Source organism: Zonotrichia leucophrys, chromosome 1, assembly GCF_028769735.1.
Source record: "Zonotrichia leucophrys gambelii isolate GWCS_2022_RI chromosome 1, RI_Zleu_2.0, whole genome shotgun sequence".
Taxonomy (NCBI): Eukaryota; Metazoa; Chordata; class Aves; order Passeriformes; family Passerellidae; genus Zonotrichia; species Zonotrichia leucophrys.
Window position 1 is genome coordinate 34,247,003 of NC_088169.1, and position 19,529 is coordinate 34,266,531.

The 19,529-nt window shown below is 43.1% G+C and overlaps 1 protein-coding gene across 1 annotated transcript; it reads left to right on the plus strand.

Annotated features, from left to right (window-relative positions):
• Nucleotides 1–149: 149 nt before the first annotated feature.
• PLCXD1 (phosphatidylinositol specific phospholipase C X domain containing 1) lies at nucleotides 150–19,508 on the plus strand. The gene is made up of 7 exons (XM_064711588.1): nucleotides 150–275; nucleotides 5,025–5,167; nucleotides 8,570–8,706; nucleotides 11,928–12,056; nucleotides 12,570–12,725; nucleotides 16,120–16,303; nucleotides 17,902–19,508. Exons 2-7 carry the CDS (start codon nucleotides 5,056–5,058, stop codon nucleotides 18,195–18,197), a joined length of 1,014 nt encoding a protein of 337 aa, XP_064567658.1. The 5' UTR covers nucleotides 150–275; nucleotides 5,025–5,055; the 3' UTR covers nucleotides 18,198–19,508.
• The last annotated feature ends 21 nt before the right edge of the window (nucleotides 19,509–19,529 follow it).

A 19,529-nucleotide genomic window follows, 5' to 3' on the forward strand; every position in this document is an offset into this window, starting at 1 on the left:
GAGCAGCATGGCATACCTGGCGCTCCCCCTCCCTGTGCCTGCCCTCAGGCTCCTCCTGGAGCAATGCCCCGTGAGCCCAGAGAGCGGCTCTGCTCTTCGGGCAGCGCCACTTCTCCTCCTCTCCTTCATCCCTCCCGCCCCTTCTTCACCTTCCTCAAACCTGCGGCCACTTGAGGCGGGCGGGGCACCTCCGCCCCGCCTGCTGCGGGCCCGGGCGGGCTGGGCAGCGCTCGGCTTCCCGAGGAGCCGGCATGGACACGGAGCCGTTCCCCGGAGTGAGTAACGCGGCGGCCGGGGGGACAGGGAGGGAGGGAGGGATGCGGCTCTCGGCGGGCCCGGCAGCGCAGGCAGGCAGGCAGGGAGGCGGGGGCAGCGCCCAGCCCCGGGGCCCATCGCCCCCATCGCCCCCATCGCCGCCGGGGCTGCGGCCCCTCCTCGCCGGGCGCTCGGGCACTGCTCCTCACAGGGTTTCCCGTAACTCCCGTGGGGGTTTTTTAGCTTCTGGGTCGGCTGCAGCACATGTTTGACTGATGTCATCACGAATGGTGCTTTAATTATATCTGCCGCCCGGAAGGAGCTGCGTTGGCCGGCGTTTGGCCGCGTCCCAGCGGGGTTGGGCGCGCTCCGGCCGGGCACAGCCCCTCCGGGCCAGGGACATCAGCCCGGTGCTCTCTGTGTCCTGGGGCTGGACAAATCAAATCAGAACAATTCATCTCAGGAAGAGAATTGTTTCCTGTAATTCAGAATTCTGTTCTGTAATTCATATCACAACTTCAATTATTCTTTCTGAACAGGTGTCCTGGATGCAGGCAAATCCCTTATCCTTATTTAAACATTTTAACACAGCCTGCTTAATATCTATCTTCAATGGTATTATGTAACTTACCTGACATCAAGAGTATGAAATTTTCCCTTCTTCTTGTCTCAAAGATTTGAATATAAGAGATATATAAGATATAGTGGCTTTACAGGTCTGCATGTTTTATTGCTTATTTATTGCATGCGTCCTGGTAAAGTCTTCAAAATGTAATTGCTGCCTGTATGCAGAGCACCCAGGGAAGTTCAGGTGCTGATGTGAGCAAGGGGAGTGAGGGTAGTTAGGGTGGGCAGCTCCTGACTGGAAGCCAAGTGCCCACCAGAGTCTCTCCATCACTCTCCTGCTCAGCAAGGGGAGAGAAGAATGTAACAAAAGGCTCATAGGCCAAGATAAGGACAGGGAGAGATCACTCACCAGGTGCCGTCACAAAAAGGGCAAAGCAGACTCGGCTTAGGAAAAATATTGGATTCATTACCAATGAAATCAGAGTAAGGTAATGAGAAATAATCAGCGAATCTTAGAACACCTACTCCCCACCCCTCCATTGTCCCAGGGTGCAACTTCACTTTTGATTTCCTGATTTCCTCTACCTGCAGTGGCACAGGGGGATGTGGAATGGGCACTGAGGTCAGTTCATCAAGTATTGTCTCTGCTAATCCTTCCTCCCCAGGAGAGGACCCCTCACACTCTTGTGCTCCAGCATGGTCCCTCCTGTGGGAGACAGTCCTCCACAAATTTCTCCAACATCGGTCCTTCCTAAGAGCTGCTGTTCTTTGTGACCTGCTCCAGTGTGGGTCCTTTTCATGGGGTCACAAGTCCTGCTAGCAAACCTGAGCCAGCATAGGCTCCTCTCTCCATGAGACCACAGCTCCCACATGGGCTTCCCATGGGATCACATTCTCCTTTGGGCATTCACGAGGCCTAGTGTGGGACCCTCCACAGGCTGCAGGTGGAGGGCTCTGCTCCAGAATGATCTCCATGGGTTCCAGGGGCACAGCTGCCCCACCATGGTATTTGCCACGGGCTGCAGGCAAATCTCTGCTCCAGTGCCTGGAGCACCTCCTGCCCCTCCTTCTGCACTGGCCCTGGTGTCTGCAGAGTTGTCTCTCTCACATATTCTTGCTCCTCTTTTCCTGGCTGCTGTTGCACAGCAACTTTTACCCCCTTTTTGAGCCTGTTACCCCAGAGGCTCTACCACTGTTGTTGATGGGCTCACCCTTGGCCTGCCTTGGAGCCATCTGGCATTGGCTCTGTTCTAGTTGGGGAGCGTTTCTGGCAGCTTCTCACAGGAATCAGCTCTGTAGACTCCCTCACTACCAAAATCTTGCTACGCAAACCCAACACAGTAGTTTATCATGGTACTGTGTGTAGGGTGAATTTACCTATCTGGATAAGGGGAATAAAGAAGCAGTTCTTATTTGTGAAGTTTAGGGTTTAGTCATGAGAGGCAGCAGCTAATAGTTGCAGTTTCATTTCTCCAAGTAAGCCTTGGTTTCTCCCCAAAGGCTGCCCCTCAAACACAAGGCAGCAGCTGAGTTTAGAGGTGGCAGTGTGAACATCTAGGGCATTGCATTGCATGGGGGATTGGGACAAAACCTGGTCCAGGCACTTTTGTACAGGACTTGATCAGCAGATGGCCATGGTGCAGCTCCTGCCATGCACGGCCAGCGGCTGCCATCCCCAGTCTCAGGGTTTTGTGGAAGAAGAGGAGGAGAAGGAGATGTTCATCTCTCACGTCTGTGTTTGCAGGACTGCAGTGTGTCTTGGTCTTGCTGTTTCTGCTCTCTGCTGGTTTTCCTCAGGCCCAGCAGGACACACTTTGTCAAGTGCCCTGGTCCTGCAGAGGCTGGGACAATGATGGCAGCCGTGCTGCCCGTGGGTTTTGGCTGGACAATGCCAAGGGATCTCTTGTACAGCTCAGTAAAGGCAAATGCAGGGCTTGATGCCTCTGCAGGGCCTTCCTGAGCATGTGCTATCCTGACTCTGTGGTGAACTGGAGAAAGGGACCAGCATGGCAGAAACCCAGCTTTTTCCTGTCAGCTGTGAAGCTCCCCTGTGCTACCCCAAACAAGATGATGAGAGCACACGGCAGGAGGAGAGTTGGCAGCAGGCAAACCTGCACCCTTGGATGCATCCTGGGGGTGCTGTTGTTGCAAAGGAGCTTGTGCCAGGACAAGGTGTGACCGCCTGGCAGGGTTTAAGGGACTTGCTATGGGTCCCTGGGGTGATGGGTGCCTGCTCAGGGGGATCATGGGTGGCTTTGGAGAACACCAAAGGCTCTGGGAAGGGAGCTGCAAATCTCCCCACTCAGAAGAGCAAAAACAATGCTTATAGTCAGGTCTCTAGTCTGCATACAGGACCTGCATAAGTGCTTCCATATGCTGGGGTGTTGCAGCCTCAGAGCTCCTGTCAGCTTCAGAGCTGGAGAAGAAGAGAGACCATCCAGTCTTTATAAACAGAAATGCTGTTTTAGGCACCTGCAGCCCCTGCCCACGCTGATGCTACGTGGTACAGTGACTAGAGCAGAGCAGCTGTGGTGTACAGTGTGATGAAGCATGAAACAGCAAAAGGTGACAAAATGAGCTTCAGACATCTGTTGTCTGAACAAGGGTCTGTGGGGGACAGAAGCTCATCATATCAAAGTGCAGAGCCAGAGGATGGGTGAGTTGGTCTGCCTGAGATCTGAATATTTTTCCAAGAATAAGAATGGCTGCTGTGGCATATAGAGACCATTTGTTTCTTACAACTCAAAGATGCACCAAAGGCACAGCAAGGCAGGCTGGGCAGGTGATGCTTTGTGCATTGGCTGTATAAAAGCAGATTGTATCTTTTTTTGTGATATAGACATAAAACTTAAGAATGCAGTTCCTAAAGTTGCCTTTCAGATAATCCTATGTGACTGTCAAAAGAAAAAATATTGCACCATGTTTAAGGAAATGTTCTTCATATAAGCACTGTGTCTCTCCAGTATACGAGGAAAAAAACCAACCATCTCCTAGGAGAAGCAATCTTGAATGAATGTGCTAAGATGCAGCAAAAGAGACCAGGGACCAGTGAGGGTGTTTGCAGAGTACAAAACCTCAAAAATATGACTGAGATTGCTGTAGCAGACAGGAAGGAATCATTTACATTGGCAGCTTTTAAAAACAACATTAAAAAGGAAGCTGTGATATTGGTAATATGTTGGTATTAGTAATCACTGTGCCATCACTGTGCCAGAAGAAACTCTCACACTATCTGTGACAAAAAAAAGCCTTGAAAGGAGTGAAAAGAAGGAAGGCTCTAATCCTCGGACCACCATCTGAACTAGGAACATACTAGAAAAAAGACCCCAAAACACAGAGAGCTTATTTTTGTGTTCTGCACAATCCAGGAGATCATAAAATGAAAAATGAACAGGATAACTCTAGCAGGCCCTGGTGATTGCATGATTTCTCACCTGGGCTTTCTCCACTGGCTCTCCTGCATGACCACTGCAAATTTTGCAGAAGATCCCAGAGAAGAACAGTTCCAGAGTAGTTTCAGGAAGGTCAGACCAAACTGAAATACTTATGATCATGGACTCATAGGGTTGGTAAAAACATCTTTGGTGTTCTCCAAAGCAGGAATAAGGAGAGGAAAGTTTTCCTCTTTGACCCCAGATGCTGGCATGACTGGCAAATCCAGTGTCCTGACATTTTTGTAAAGGCTTTTCATAGTGTACTCCTGTGGCACCTGACTGGATCCTTGAAGGTAAGTGTTCTCTAGGGACCTGAAGGTAGCAGACCCAGCCCCTGACCCAGCCCTGCCATTGGTCCCATTGCTGTGCTCCTGGGACTGCAGAGGGTAAAGGAATGGACACAGTTTCACGCTGGAGGGAGGTACTCCTTGTGGTTTCACAACAGCCAATAGAGACAGCAATTTCTCCATACCAGTGAAACTGTGTATATTTGCTTTGACTTGATTTTTTCTTTCACTTGGTCAGTTTGCAAACCTGAAGCTGGAATTCACCCTTTGGCATTGTGCTGGGAGACAGTGTTATCAAAAGCAGCACATGTTGTGGCTACAAGCTCTTGACATTTTTCTGCAACTACTTGAGGGAAGGGTTGGCATTTTTTAACATCTATAAATTCTTCCTTCACAGGTGCAATGCCCTTAATTCAACCACAGTAGATGGAGTGGTTTATTTGGAGTGGTTTATTGTTTTTCTTTCCTTTTTCCCTCCCAGAACACCCTATGAAGTCCCAGAGCACATACCAATGGAAGGCCCTTTGCAAACCTTCGTTCACGTGTGCCATGAAAATGGCCAATGGATGTCACAGTTACCAGAGAAGCTCTGGGATATTCCCCTCTATAACTTAGCTCTTCCAGGTAAAGATTAACTTTTGTTCTGCGCTGTTTTGTTAGCTTACCATTGAAGCATTGGAATATCCTGTTTGTCCCATTTCAGGATGGCTATGTTTATTATTTGGGTCAGCGTGTGGGGGAGGGTTTGTGTGATGTTATGTGAATAATGTTGGTCTGTAATGTTTGGTGTTTCTTAGAGGGAAGGGGTAACAAAGAAACTTTTTATTTTTTTTTTTTAGAAATAAAAATAAAGAGGCACTTTGCATTATCTTGTGAGACACTATTAATAATCTAAGGATTAATTTATTTAGGCAATGATAAAATTTCCCTAATTAATTCCTGTGAATTCCTATATAATAAAAAGTTTCCAGGCGGGGAGAATTAAGGTTTACCTTACTGTTTGTTTCTTTGTACTGCCTAAAAGAAACTCTGAAGTTGCAGAAAAAGGAGAATTGAGACTTATAGTTAACATTTTTTTATTAATGTAGACTGTTACTTTTCTACATGATCCAGCTTATAAAAACTGGATTTATCGTGTTATGTGTAAATGCATTTAAACGATATCTGTGTATTATTAACCTTTCTTTGGTCATATTATTGCTTCTTTCTGCTGCCTTGACTTTTTCCGAGGCACTGAAGGCCATCAGCTCTTGAGTGATTCCCTTTGTTTCCACTTCAAAAATGGTACTAAAGAAAAGTCTAGCCTGTGTTTTCTCTCACACCTGTAGATGTGACAGGTAGCTTGGGGGGAAAGCAGCACAGTGTGTAGATGAATGTTTTATGTAGGCCACAGGATCATAGGTTAATTTTAGGAAAGGCATATATTTAGAGATAGTGTAAAGTCTTGTCTTCAGTGGGTAGAGCCTTGGGAGAATCCAAAAATTGTAGTGTTTTGGCTTTTTTCTACCTGTTGTGAAGTAATGGAGTGTGAAGTTCCAATTAAAATTGAAAGCCAGAAACTTATTTCATGGAGGCTTCTTAGATAATGTAATTTGAATTGATCTTAACTTCAAAACAAGCACATCTCTGTTTAGGATAAAGTCTATGTAAGAGGACTACAACAGGTGCTATTAAAGAAATCCCTCTAGATTTCTTATTTCACCATCATTAGAGGAAAAAAGAAAATATGTATCTGTCTTACGACTGAAGAAAGAAGGTAATAGTCTTCTCTTTTTCTATTTTTGTTCCTATTGCAAAAATCATTTAAAAGTCAGTAGCACACACAGTGGGATTTTGTTTTGCTGGGAAGAGAGCCATGATGTTTCTATAAGACTTTCCCCTGGTGTTTCTTGGCCATCTTAGAAAGTGGAGAACCTACTGACAGGTTTGTTTGCCATCCTGGCTCTCCTCCTAATAACCTTGTTATTCTTGAAAATGTTTGTTGTTCTTGTGAATATGCCTGCAGGGATAGTAGTCATGAAGAACAGTTGAAGGCAAGTCCATTTCAGCAAACACTAGAGGACTTTTACAGAGCATTGCAGGCTATTAGCTTAGAATATTTTGGTGTCTGTCCAGCTGACCTACAAAGCTGATCTAGCCCAAGTCAGAACACAAACAGATCAAGACCAATCAGGTCAAGACAGCTCTGGCAGGTTTCCAGAGGGAGGAAACCCAATTTGGAAGTGGAAGTTTATCTCACAGAAGGCATGCAAGAAACATGACAGAGTGGATTCTGAAAGCATGATGATGTGACAGTGGCAAATCTCATTAATTAGTGTTGTGCTTGCACCAGGTTCAGCACAGTGCTGCTGGGGAGGGTTGGAATCAAGGTCTGGAGCTACCGGGCTTGGTGCTAGCTCACTATCTTTGCATCATATATGTTGTGTCATGGATGCACCCATCCTCCTTTCATTACTGTAACTCATGACATCACAAAAGACTCGTGAGTAAAAGATTGCAATCCATTTGCTGGTTGGCATCCATAGATGCAACACCCATCAATGGAATCCTGCTTATCTCTCTCAGACTTGGATTTGGTCCATGGATATTTAATAGTTTGACTCCTACATCTTCTAACACATACTTTTTATTACCTACTCTCAATACTGATCTCCCATCTGCAGTGAGTGTGTTTTGGGTGTTTAAAGCAGTAACAGGGGATCTTGTTCATCTTTCACTCACAAACTTGGATTTGCCTCAGAAATCTTCAAACACTCACCTTGTTTGTTGTTTTTGTAGGGGAGGTGGGGGTTTACTTCTGGAGGACATTTTTAGCAGATATTTAACATATAAATAAATTAAAAATGGCTTTTAGAAAGTGGGAAAATTGATTGAGACATCAAACTATTATTGACAGTTCCAAAGAATTTTTACTTCCAAACCAATCTTTTTTACTGTGTTTATTAGAAATATTACCACTGGTACCAGTAAGACTGACAATTCAAGAAAGCACTTCCTAGCACTAGTGAACAATTAATTTGACAGAAGACTTAAACCTCAAAATGATAAGCAAATTCTTTTCAGATATTCTGTTTAAGTCCAAGCAAGTCACTTCACTGAGTTGTTAGCTTTTCTTATTGATTCTTTATAAAACTGGAAGAAATAATGGAACAGAAAAGCTAGCAAAATCACTGGTTCCATATCCTGATGAAATGGTGAGTTGCAATAGTTTCATCTAAGCACGATGCAAGAGTTGTGTCAGATTTGTTAAGACTTCAAGGAAATAAAGTATTTGGGCATATTGGTCTTGGCTCCCATGCCTGCATAATTCCCTCTTCTGGAGAGAGTCAGGTAATTTTTGAAGTCCATCAAATGAGGGTCTTGTTCATCTTTCACTCAATAAACTTGGATTTGCCTCAGAAACCTTCAAGCACTCACCTTGTTTGTTGTTTTTGTAGGGCAGGTGGGGGCTTACTTCAGGAGGACATTTTTAGCAGATATTTAAGATATAAATGGTTAAAGTGCCAAGTTAAGTGTTGGTCCAGTCAAAGGTGTAAGAAGATGAATTTCTTCTTTCAGTCATATTTTCCCATGCAGAGGTGAGGGTATCGGACAATGAAATCCTGCATTTGAACAACTCTGAAAACAGGACAATTTCTAGATAAATTCAGCCTTCAGCTATTTATTCCCTGAAAAAACATGTTTTCACATCAAGATAATTATTTTGAGGGAAGAGGCCATTTGAAACAAACAATTTTATTGTGATTTGAGGCAAACAACAGTCATGTGTAGTTCAGATGGTTTATTGAAAAGTGTCAATGCCTTTCCTTCACAAGGATTTCACACTAAGCTTATTAATGTTAGGTGACCAACCTCTGTAGACAATTCCACCTTTTTGCTATAACTACAGAGGCTCTCAGAATATGTAGGTGTGTGGCTTGCAAATGTGGTGGCCTATCAGGTGTGCACATGAAATGTAGCCATGGAATGTGGTCTTGAGTCGTTAAGAAATGAGATTTTCTGTACATTTATTTTTGTATCCTACAGGGAGTCACGACACTATGACCTACTGTTTGGATAAACGCTCTGCTGTTAGTGGCAATGAGTCCAAGCTGGTGAAGTTTTTAAACAAATGTCTGCCCTGCATTGTGCACCCCATTATCATGAAGTGGTCTATAACACAGGTAACCATTGTCTGGTGTTCTCTTCTTGCCTTGGTAAAGTGTAAGCTTGTGCTGCAGGGCTGAGAGTGTACAATAACAGAATAGCCTGCTGCCCAGAAATCTGTGCTCTCATGAGATGCCATGCTTGGGTGTTGTGGTTTAACCCCAGCCAGCAGCTCAGCCCTGCACTGCTGCTTCTCGCTGCCCGTGGGTGAGACAGGGGAGGGAATTGAAGGGTAAAAGCTGGAGAGCTTGTGGGTTGAGACAGAGACCTTTTAATAGGTAAAGCAAAAGCCACATGGGCAAGGAAAGCAAAATAGGGAATCAATTCACCACTTGCCATGGACATGTAGGTGTTCAGTCACCTCCAAGAAAGCCAGGCTCCATCATGTGTAACCATGTCTTAACAGGACAAACACCATCACTGGTGTTCCCTCTCTTCTTCTCCCAGCTTTATATGCTGAGCATGACTCCTTATGATGTGGGGCACCCCTGTGGTCAGTTAGGGCCAGCTGTCCTGGCTGTGTCCCCTCCCAGCTCCTTGTGTACCCCCAGCCCCCTTGCTGGTGGGGTGAGAGGCAGAAGAGGCCCTGACTCTGTGTAAGCCCTTCTCAGCCACAGCAAGAACATCCCTGTGTAATCAATGCTCTTTCCAGCTCAAATCCAAACCACAGTTCCATTCCAGCCAATATGAAGAAAATTACTCTTTCAAAATCCAGCACTTCAGAGTATGAGATAGGAGCCACACATATCCAATCATCTTTTATGGGCAAAAAGCATGCAGGTGAGGCAGGGATGATGCTTGTAGTTGTTGTTTAAAGCTGACCACTTGGTACTAGAAACCATTTTTCACCTGTTTATTGTGGTGGTAAATAAAATTTAATATTAATGTAATTAACAGAGATTTTTTTTCTCTTGAACTTTGCTTATCATTTTTGTTATCACTGTTGTGTGAGATGTCAGTTGCTTTCCCCACCTACACTGGGTATTTCACCAGCAGCAGAAACAGAAGAATCCCTTGTTGAAGGGATTTTTTTTCCTCTAAAGATTAAGAGTGTGAAGCTGTGGTTCATCGCGTAAGATTTAGTTAACTTTTTAAAATGTGCAAATATTAAGCTAGTAGTTATCTCTTTGTTCCTCACAAATGTATGTTAAAGGCAAAATTGATGATCATGTTTTAAGCTACAGCTTTTGCAGATTCTTCCAAGGAATACAGTTTCCTGATGTCAAAGAGGTACCAAAAATCTTTCTGGTTTTGTTCTTATTGAAGGAATAGTTCATTATTAGAGAATTAAAACTGAATAATTGATAAATATCAATAACCATGCTAAGGTTTCTTTTGTTGTGTTTGAGCAGCTCTGGCAAACTGGAATCTTAGACACTACCAGCTATCAAATGTGAACCAGCAATCATGAGCTGATGTTGACGGGCACTTGCTTAGCACAGATCCTTGTTTATTTTGAGCTGCTTTTTGAGGGGGACTTTAGCCAATGAAAGATTTGGAAGCCTCCTCACTTGTGGGTTTGTGGCTGGCAAAGTGGCCCTGTTGGTGACAAACAATCTCTTAACATCATTATAATAATCTTCTGGTCCAAATCCAGTGTGACAAGCAGGAAGTGTCCCAGTGGTGATAGGGAAGAGGCACAGCTACAATCCTGCCCCTCCTTAGCTCTGCTGTGCTCCAGTTATCTGTGTGGGGAGATGACTCCACCCATTGGAATGCAGAGCAAACACCATGGAGCCCTTCTGATGGTAGGATCCCCAAGTTCCTGGGTGGCCCAGTGCCTGGGAGTTGCCTGCTTGAGCCCCAGTTGCTGCGGCTGTCAGTCTGGAGGCCCAAATGGTTCCTGTGTAATGGCCATGTAAATTCCAGTCATGCCCTGGATGCCTGCTGTGAGATTGAAGCACTGAGCAGCATTGCTCCTCAGGGCTTCCTTTTGAGTTTTGCCCTTTAGGGGGCAATGTTCACACTGCCTAATCCAGTATCCAAACCCAGGCGACTAATTAGAGAGTCTAATTTGTCATGTTTTCCTGTGTAGTCAACAGATAAGAAATGAATTAATCTGAAGGGCAGTTCAGAGCAGCAATTTCATTTGGTGCTTTTTCTGGCCACAGAAGTTATAAATTACCTGCAGCCATGTATAGTCCCATCTCCAACATACTCCAAGCAAAGGATCATCCCTTCAACTCTTCAGCCTGGTGAAGACCCAGCAGGCCCAGGAGGAGCTGTTGGCCAGATCCACTGCATCCCTGAACTCTGGGGCACCCAGGGCTGTCTGTCCCAGCCCAGCCCCTTGGGCACAGCCTGGGGAGGCTAAATTCATGTCCAAAAACCAGGAAAGTTAGGGGGTTAAACTGAGCAAAGTGAGCATCCTGCCATGTGCCTTAAGCTCTGCCACAGTGCTAAAGCTATGAATCTGGATATTCAAGAGCAATGCCTTGTACCGATTTAGCTTTCTAATCCTTTCTGACTTAAATCAGTATAATGTATGGTTTCTGAAGCCTAACTTTTCATCCCTAACAGGCTGAAGACAAACTAGTGTTTAAACATATCTAATTAAATTGATTCTATTTTCTTTTGCTAAGAGAGTCTTGACATAAGGAAAAGACATATCATTTGGAACTTTTTGCCTCAGAAGCAGCTTTATCACCTGTTCTATTCAGCCCTCAAATCCAGTGGAAGTGCTCTGAGGGAAGTGGATCTAGAGGAGTGCCTCTGTTTTGTAGGACTTCTACAGGTTAATTCAAACTTCATAAGAAACTATATCTTGAAAAAGAACAATAGCCAGTAGTTTTTTCTATTTTTGTTTCTCCTTCTGTTGAGGATGTGTGAGGTCCGCAGAGACAACCATGGTAAAGTCTTTGATCTAATAAGATAAGTACAGCATTTCTAACTTGCTGATCCTGCAGTTGTTTTTTAAATGAATAGTTGTGAGAAGAGCAATCATGTATTTATGCACAGGTTAATTGGTCTTTAACTTTCAGAACACAACAAGGGCAACTGTCTGAAACTAATCTAATCTGCACTCGCAGTTAATGCTGCAGGGAAATTGGAATCTCTCTTGCCAGAGAGCAAAATGCTTCCAAGTTGCAATTTGGTGCCATACAGTGACATTTTAAAGAGGAAAAAATCTGTGAAAAATGCCATTGGGCCAACTTTGTACCCCTCTTTTAGCTTTCTAAACTAAAGAAACAAATCTCTTTCAAGTTCTCAGGGCTTTGTCTTCTGTTTCACCTTTCAGGTCCTGACTGTGACAGAGCAACTTGAGGCTGGAGTTCGATACCTGGATTTCAGGATTGCCCACAAGGCTAATGATCCTTCTATGAATTTGTACTTCGTGCATATGGTTTACACAACTGTTACTGTGCAGGTATTTTCCTTACCTTTGTGATGGCTATGAAACCAGTGCTATTTTTTCGTTTGAGGGCCATCATAATGCTGGCTCAAGGCTCTTCTGAGTAGGTTATTTGTTTTTCTTTTGTGAGGACTTCAAATTAGAGAAAATCAGCAGGGCTGGAAGTTAGTTTGAGCAGCTGCATGTGATACTGGAGCATCCATGTTTTCCTTCTCCTCAAACCAGACTTTGTGCCTACTCTCCACTGCCTATTCCCTACCACATGCCTGATGTTCTGGGGTTTATCATGTGTTGTGCCAGGATGATACTCAGGGCATTCCTGTTTCCGTGGTAAGGAGAGAAGTTCTTCAAGGGAAGAAGGCATTAAAAGCCCTATATAATTACAGAAACACTTTTTTTTTTGAGAAAACACAGCTTTCCATTATTGTGATTGTGAGTCTACTCCGCCATCACTGCTCTGTTGATTCTATGTCCTTTCTCCTGCATAGCACAGATAACTTTCTAAGCTGCCATATCTCTTTCTTGTAGGATATTCTGTGGGAAATATTGAGGTGGTTAGAAACTCATCCTCAGGAAGTTGTTATCATAGCCTGCAGGAATTTTGATGGATTAACCAAAAGACTTCATAATCATCTTGTTGCCTGTATAAAAGAGATTTTCCAGTGTAAACTGTGTCCTAGAAATGTAAGTATGAGATGCTTTTTTTTTCACATTTTAAAAGAATGATACACCCCAGTGAGATCTTTAATTGGAAATTTTTAGATATATTCTAATTTCACTGTGTTTTTAACCTTGGAAAAGTACCATTTACTGCATTAGAGATATGTCATTATCTAATAGAGCTGAGGGGATAAAGCAAACATACATTCCACAGTGTAGAGGAGGGAGTTAAATTTGACTGTTATGTATGTGGGACAATAGTGGAGGCAACTGCCATCCATTGTCATGTCTGAGTTTTCTTGGAATGGAAAGGGAAAAGAAGAGAGAAAAGAAAAGAGAGGAAAAGAAAGGAAAATGAAAGAAAAAAGAAAGGAAAATAAAAGTTGTGCATCTTATATTTATTATTTAGAATTTAAAGAATCCATTTTCTGCCTTTTCGCAGCAATAATTTTAAATTAATTTTTTTTTTCTATTTTAAACAGTTTAGTTTGGAAGTGACCTCTGGAGGTCATTTGGTCCAACACCACCATGCAAAGTAGGACCAGCTTCCAAGTTACCCTGGGCTGTGTCCTGTTCATTCTTGATTATCTCCAAGGATGGAGATAATCTTTCACAACCTTTCTGTGCAAAATTTGATCACTCTCACAGTAACATTGCTTTCCTTCTCTATCTGATCAGAATCTCTCTTGTGTCTGCTGACTTCCATCCTTTGCTGTGTATATCTGAGGAGTCTTCTCTACATTTACCGTTAGGTACTTGCAGACAGCAGTAAGACCTGTCCAGTCTTCTCTTTTCATGCTGGACAGACTCAGCTCCCTCAGCCTGTCATGCTCCAGCCTCTGCTGGCTCTGCTGGTGTGCTGCTGGATTCACTCCAGCTCCTCAGTGATTTCTTTATACTGGGGAAACCCCAGCTGGAAACAATACCTGAGCTCAGTCCCACAGCTGCTGAATGGAAGGGAAGGTCCCCTTTTCTTGATTTGCTGTCCGTGCCTTTGCTAATACAGCCCAGTTCACAATTGACCTTTGCCAGGTGGGCACTACTGGCTCACGTGCAGCTTGATGCCTACGAGAATCTTCAGGTCCTTTCCTGCAAAGCAGGTTTCTTGCCAGCTTCCATCAGTCTGTCCTGGTGTGTGGGATTAGTCTGTTCAGGACTCTGTATTTGCTTTTGTTGAGCTTCATGAGGTTTCTGTCAACTTGTTGAGGTCCCTCTTAATTGCATCTCTGCCCTCAGTGCATTTCTGGTGGCATTACTCCTAACCAGTCTTACAGTTACCCATACCTCCAGAAAAGCCTTAATTTAAATCAGAAAATATTTGATTGCCAGAGTTTAGAAGTTGAGATTTTTAGCTCCCTCTGTTTTTTTACAAGGTGTGGGAGCTTTTAGTAGTTAAACAATTAACATTTCAAAGATGCAGAGGAAGAGAGGGTTTTCTCTGGAGATGTGAGTGGTGCAGGAGAATGATGACCCTGTTTATGATTCAAATTCAGCCTTTGAAGCTGGTGTATCAGCAACATGTGAGTATTACCACTTCAAAGCATTTTGTACAGCAGAGTTAAAATAGAACAATTCTCAGCAAAACTGGGGATTCTGAATATTCAGGCCTCAGCTGAATAACTGAAGACCTGAGTGACACTGTTTTATTGTTTCCCCAAATAACTTGAGTGTGTAAGTTGTGGATGAGCAGAGATGCTGGAGAAGGTGGTCAAATTTGCTTTCAGGCATATGGCCAGCCTTTAACAGAAGAAAATTATTAACTGCAAAAGGGGAAAGTTGCTGATGACAACTTGTTGAATAAATGTATTGAAAGAATGGTCTGAGATCACTTGATGAAGAAAGAACATTTCTGAGTTGTGTCCAGGAGGATGGAGGAAGAGAACTGGAGAAAAAACAAACCAAGTACTTCCCTTGAGTAGGAAAACTTTTTATCTATGGGGTCTGTGACCAGCACAATGGATCTCACCATTTTCCTAGTGGTACCATTGCAGGTTAGGCATCTGTGAAAATCTAGCATTTTTAAGGATCACAGATTTAGATTTGCCATTGAATATCCAAGTACTTGCTGACTTGTTCTAAAATAAACTGCTACCTACTGTCTTTCAAGACCCCATCTCTGTTGTTGTACAGAATTAAATGTGAAAGTGTTTATGAAGCAGCAGCTCAGGCAAGGTCTGTATGTAGTACTGGCACAGGCCACAGTGTGACAATATTACACTGCATTTAAAATTTTAATTGTCTTAACTATTCAAGGTGTCTTCCTTTGATCTGGATTACTAGGGTTTAAAAATCCCTTGTTAGACTTTAATTTCTGCTTTGTCTGCATAATAAGCACCTGTGTATATATACACATCTCTGGTAGCTTGTTATTTTGGCTTTTATTGCACATCTTTGCTTGTTTGTTTAAAAGGTTTCAGCTTTAGAAAGGCAGTTGGAGTAAAGCAAAGGCTTCAGTCAACCACAAAGTTTTGTACCTTAAGAAGCTTGTGTCTTAATTTTGCAATATTTTCTGACTTAATAGAAGCTTGCATTTTGTCTTTTGTGGATGAACTGAGAGGGATTAATTCAACCCACAGCTTTCTTCTAATATTTATATTATTAATTTTCAAGTACCTTTGGCTTTTATTTAAGTTAATAACCTAATAGGAACATCAAAAGGCCACCATTTCTTTTTCACAAGCTGCAAATGTAGTTTTTAACCACAACATTCTTAGAAGAAACAATGCCTGTTAAATATACTGGTTTTGTAAATAAAACTAGTTAGAGGGCCTCAGTTCTCTCTGATGGTTACTTCTGAGGCTGGAAAATGTAATTTCATATTGAGACACTTAAATTTAACAGCTATTTTAGCCCATCCACCTGATGGAGAAAATGTCTGACTCAGGTCTTTCTCTCTCTCAATTAAAAATGTCTGGAGTATCCCAGTTTCATAAGCTTTCCAATTAGAGAAAGGAGAACTAATGTAGCTCTAGGTGACTCACATTTAGTATTACCAAGTTTTAAGCAGTTCAGTTTTCTTTGGTGGTTACTGTGCCAAATTTGCATCAATGTGCCAAATCTGCCAAAATTTTTCCCGCTTCTCTCTGTCTGCATTCCTGCAAGACATGGTCTCAGTCTTCCTCCCTTAACAAACTTTCAGCAATGGCTTGTGCATGAGGGCTGACACAGGGATGGTTTCCTATTATGCAGGTGTAAGACCTTGAGTTATGGACATGACCATAGCTGAATTGTTTGAGGAAAGGAGGAATTTACTGAAGCTCCCAGGGTCATATTGTCCTGCAGCTGGTGGACCAGCCCATCACCTACTGGGCTGCTACTCTGTCTGAACTGAATCTGTGCCAAGGTGACGTTTCACAGTATGTGGAGTTAGGGAATGCTGCTGTGTTGCTGACTTCAACCTGGGCCTGCTTCCTTTTAGGTGGTGCCCACGCTGCGGACCTTGTGGCACCTCGGCCACCAGGTTATAGTCTCGTACGAAGAGGAGATGGAACTGGGGAAGCACTGTGAGCTGTGGCCTCCCATCCCGTACTGGTGGGGAAACAAAACCTCCACTCGCGCTCTTATCCGGTATTTGGAGCGCATGAAGCGGATGGGCCGGCCAGGTAGGCATGTGACGGTGTTCACAGGGGTTCCAGGATGAGGGAAGAGATGAGGATCTGACTCCATGTTTCAGAAGGCTTGATTTATTATTTTATGATCTATATTACATTAAAACTATACCAAAAAAATAGAAGAAAGGATTTCATTAGAAGGCTAGCTAAGAATAGAAAAAGAAAGAATGATAACAAAAGCTTGTGTGTTGGACAGGGAGTCTGAGGCAGCTGACTGTGATTGGCCATTAATTAGAAACAACCACGAGATCAATCACAGATCCACCTGTTGCATTCCACAGCAGCAGATAATCATTGTTTACATTTTGTTCCTGAGGCCTCTCAGCTTCTCAGGAGAAAAATCCTAAGGAAAGGATTTTTCAGAAAATGTGTCTGTGACATAGGCACAGGCAGTTCGCTCGCAGGAGAGAAGGGGCACTTACAGCCACACAGAACAAGTAGGAAGCTGGGCAATTGTTGCCTTCTGGAATATAACCACCCTGTGTGTGCTGTGTGGATACTGTCAGTGTACACACACGCACAGACCACAGAGGTGGTGGTGGCCACCTCACTGGTGTGACCCACAGAAAGGGAGCCCTCAGTGCAGACACGCTTACTGGAGCAGTTGCACCCTCCTCATGGGGAGGAGGCTGCTTCCTCAGTCCAGTCTTGCTTTAGCACAGATGGTGAGAGAAGTTCATTCCACTAACCTTGTTGTTAAAGGAAGCTCCTACAAGGTTTCTCTCAGGGGTCACCTTATCACTCTCTACAGCTACTTGAAAGGAGGTTGTAGCAAGGTGGAAATTGGCCTCTTCACTAAGGCAACCAGAAGAGGAAATGGCCTCAGGCCAGGGGGATGCTGAGCTTGGAAATCAGGAACAATTTCTTCACTGAAAGTGTGTTTAAGCATTGGAATGGGCGGCCCAGGGAGGTGGTGGAGTCACTATCCCTGGAGGTGTTCAGAAAACAAATGGATGTGGCGCTTAGTGCCATGGTTAGCTGTAGTGGCGATGTTTGGTCAAATGTTGGACTTGATGATCTTGGAGGCCTTTTCCAACCGTAATGATTCTGTGATACCAGAGCAGTATGAGCAGGGTGTAGCTGCACACGAACAGCAGCACTCAAGCATGCTGGTGTAGTGCAGTCTGACAGAGGTTCAGTTCAGAACCTGTGGCACAGCTTTTGCAGTGAACACACAGGGTGGTGATGGGGGAGCCGCTTCAGAAGAGCACTCCCCAGCCGGAGGGTGCACCCTGCGCTCCCATCCACTGCAGGGGAAGGCTGAGCCTTTGGAAACAACCCTCACAGAAACAGGAGCAATTTACAGACAACTAGTCAGTGGAGAACCTTCAGACTGCAATGAATAACTAGCCCAATTTAGCGAAACTGGAATGTTTGGATAACCAAGTGTGGCTCAGGAATTGTTTACTACAGCATGCAGTTACAACAAAGGGAAACAGTTATAGGGACATGAAACAATACAGAAAAAGTGTGAAGTTAGTATTTTAATGATCCCCACTGGAACGAGATGTGAAGGTAATGCAATACTGAGAAATTTCTCTTCTCCTCAAAAGAATATTTGATGTGTCACTTTCTGATTTTTGTTTCAGGAAAATTCTTTGTGGCAGGTATTAACCTTACTGAAAATTTAAGGTATATTCTCGTACACCCATTTGGATCATTGAAGAAAATGACACTCCAGAGTCTTCCATGTTTGAAAATCTGGATAAAGCAGCAGCATCCAGGACCAAAAAGAAAATGTATTAACATCATTGCTGGAGACTTTATAGGAAACAATGATTTTGTCAAAGATGTGATAGAACTTAACACAAAAATTAATCCTCCATTGCTCTGTCAGAGTGAAGTGGAACAAATAGGATTTAATTCTCAGCTTCCTGATCTATGAAAAGTTGAAAAGGCTTTGTCTGCATTTATTGTGCCCTGCTGTAAACATCCTGAATCTCATAAAGGTCCACTTAAATTAAACCAGTAATGCTTTCAAGGCTTAGTAGGAAAAGGTCTCCCAACACCATCAGGGTTTTGGGGCCTTTGGACAGAAAGAGGGCAGGTACCTTGCTGAAGTCTCTAAAGAACTATGCATAGGTGTAATTTTTTGGAGATGCTTTGATTCTGTAGCAGCTGGCAATACTAACAGTCCCAGGAACTCAATCTTGTTTTCCATAGGACTAAGAAGGAGGAAGATGATTTGCATGATTTAGTGGTAAGATTTTATCTTTCTTATAATTGTAAGGACATTTTGCACTAATTGCAACCCAAATTCTTACTCTTTTATATCAGTCTGAAATTGAATTGTTGCTTTTCATGGTTTCTGTTAAATAAACAAAAGGAACAGTTTAAAATATTTTTGATATCTCAGAAATGCTGCACTGACAATCCAATTTGAAATGATCTTCTATATACACACACTAATGTGCTGAGTATCAGTTGTGGGCTACCTTACAAGCAAGGTAGCACCAAAATTATTTGAAATTTTTAAGAGGTAATTGAATTTGCACTTAGTCATGCCAGTTCTGCAGGGATAAAGACACCAAAACGAGGCCCTTACACAGTTTGTCTGTGGCAGTTAAACATTTTACTAGGTGTTGCCTAAGTATGCCTTACACTGAAAAGAAACACAGAGGAAACAAATTCCTGATCTTAACTTAAACTGCCCTAGAAATACAGATTCTTGGCTTCTATCATGCTCATTTGGGGTTTCACACTGGGTCTGTTATTTAGCTATTTTAGTAGCTTTGTAATTATTTTTCCTCTCACTAAGTAGTTTTTGCATATGTCAAAACTAAGAGGTTTATGCTATTTCCCATTGCATACTAATTCTGTTTTTCTAAATGAACTGTGTAATAACAGATCATCATGAAAGCAAGAAAAATGTCAAGCATCAGGACTAAAATAGGACAATTATTCTGTAAAGTTCACTATGCAACTTCATCAATATACCTCACTTTTGAGATGCACTTTATATACAAAACTAAATTCAGATGTCTGCTAATGTTTGCAGAAGTTTTTCTGCCTATCTTTTGTGCCCTCTTTTTTACCCTTCTTATTCTAATAAAACTTGATCTCTCTCTGTAATATGGAGTGAAATATTTGGTTTTTCCTTTCTGTGATGTTGTTTTATTGGTTCTCAGTAGTAATTCCTAACTTAAGAAATGGATCTCTTGTGGGTTTTTTCCTATTGTTTTCCTCTGTGAAAAGGTTTGCCATACCTTAAATGTTT

What these genes read in the sequence shown, in the direction of transcription:
- PLCXD1 (XM_064711588.1), top strand. Translation starts at nt 5,056, where the DNA reads ATGGAAGGCCCTTTGCAAACCTTCGTTCACGTGTGCCATGAAAATGGC. An exon ending in CTATAACTTAGCTCTTCCAG is followed by an intron (nt 5,168 to 8,569) that starts GTAAAGATTAAC and finishes TGTATCCTACAG; the next exon opens with GGAGTCACGACACTATGACC. An exon ending in TGAAGTGGTCTATAACACAG is followed by an intron (nt 8,707 to 11,927) that starts GTAACCATTGTC and finishes TTCACCTTTCAG; the next exon opens with GTCCTGACTGTGACAGAGCA.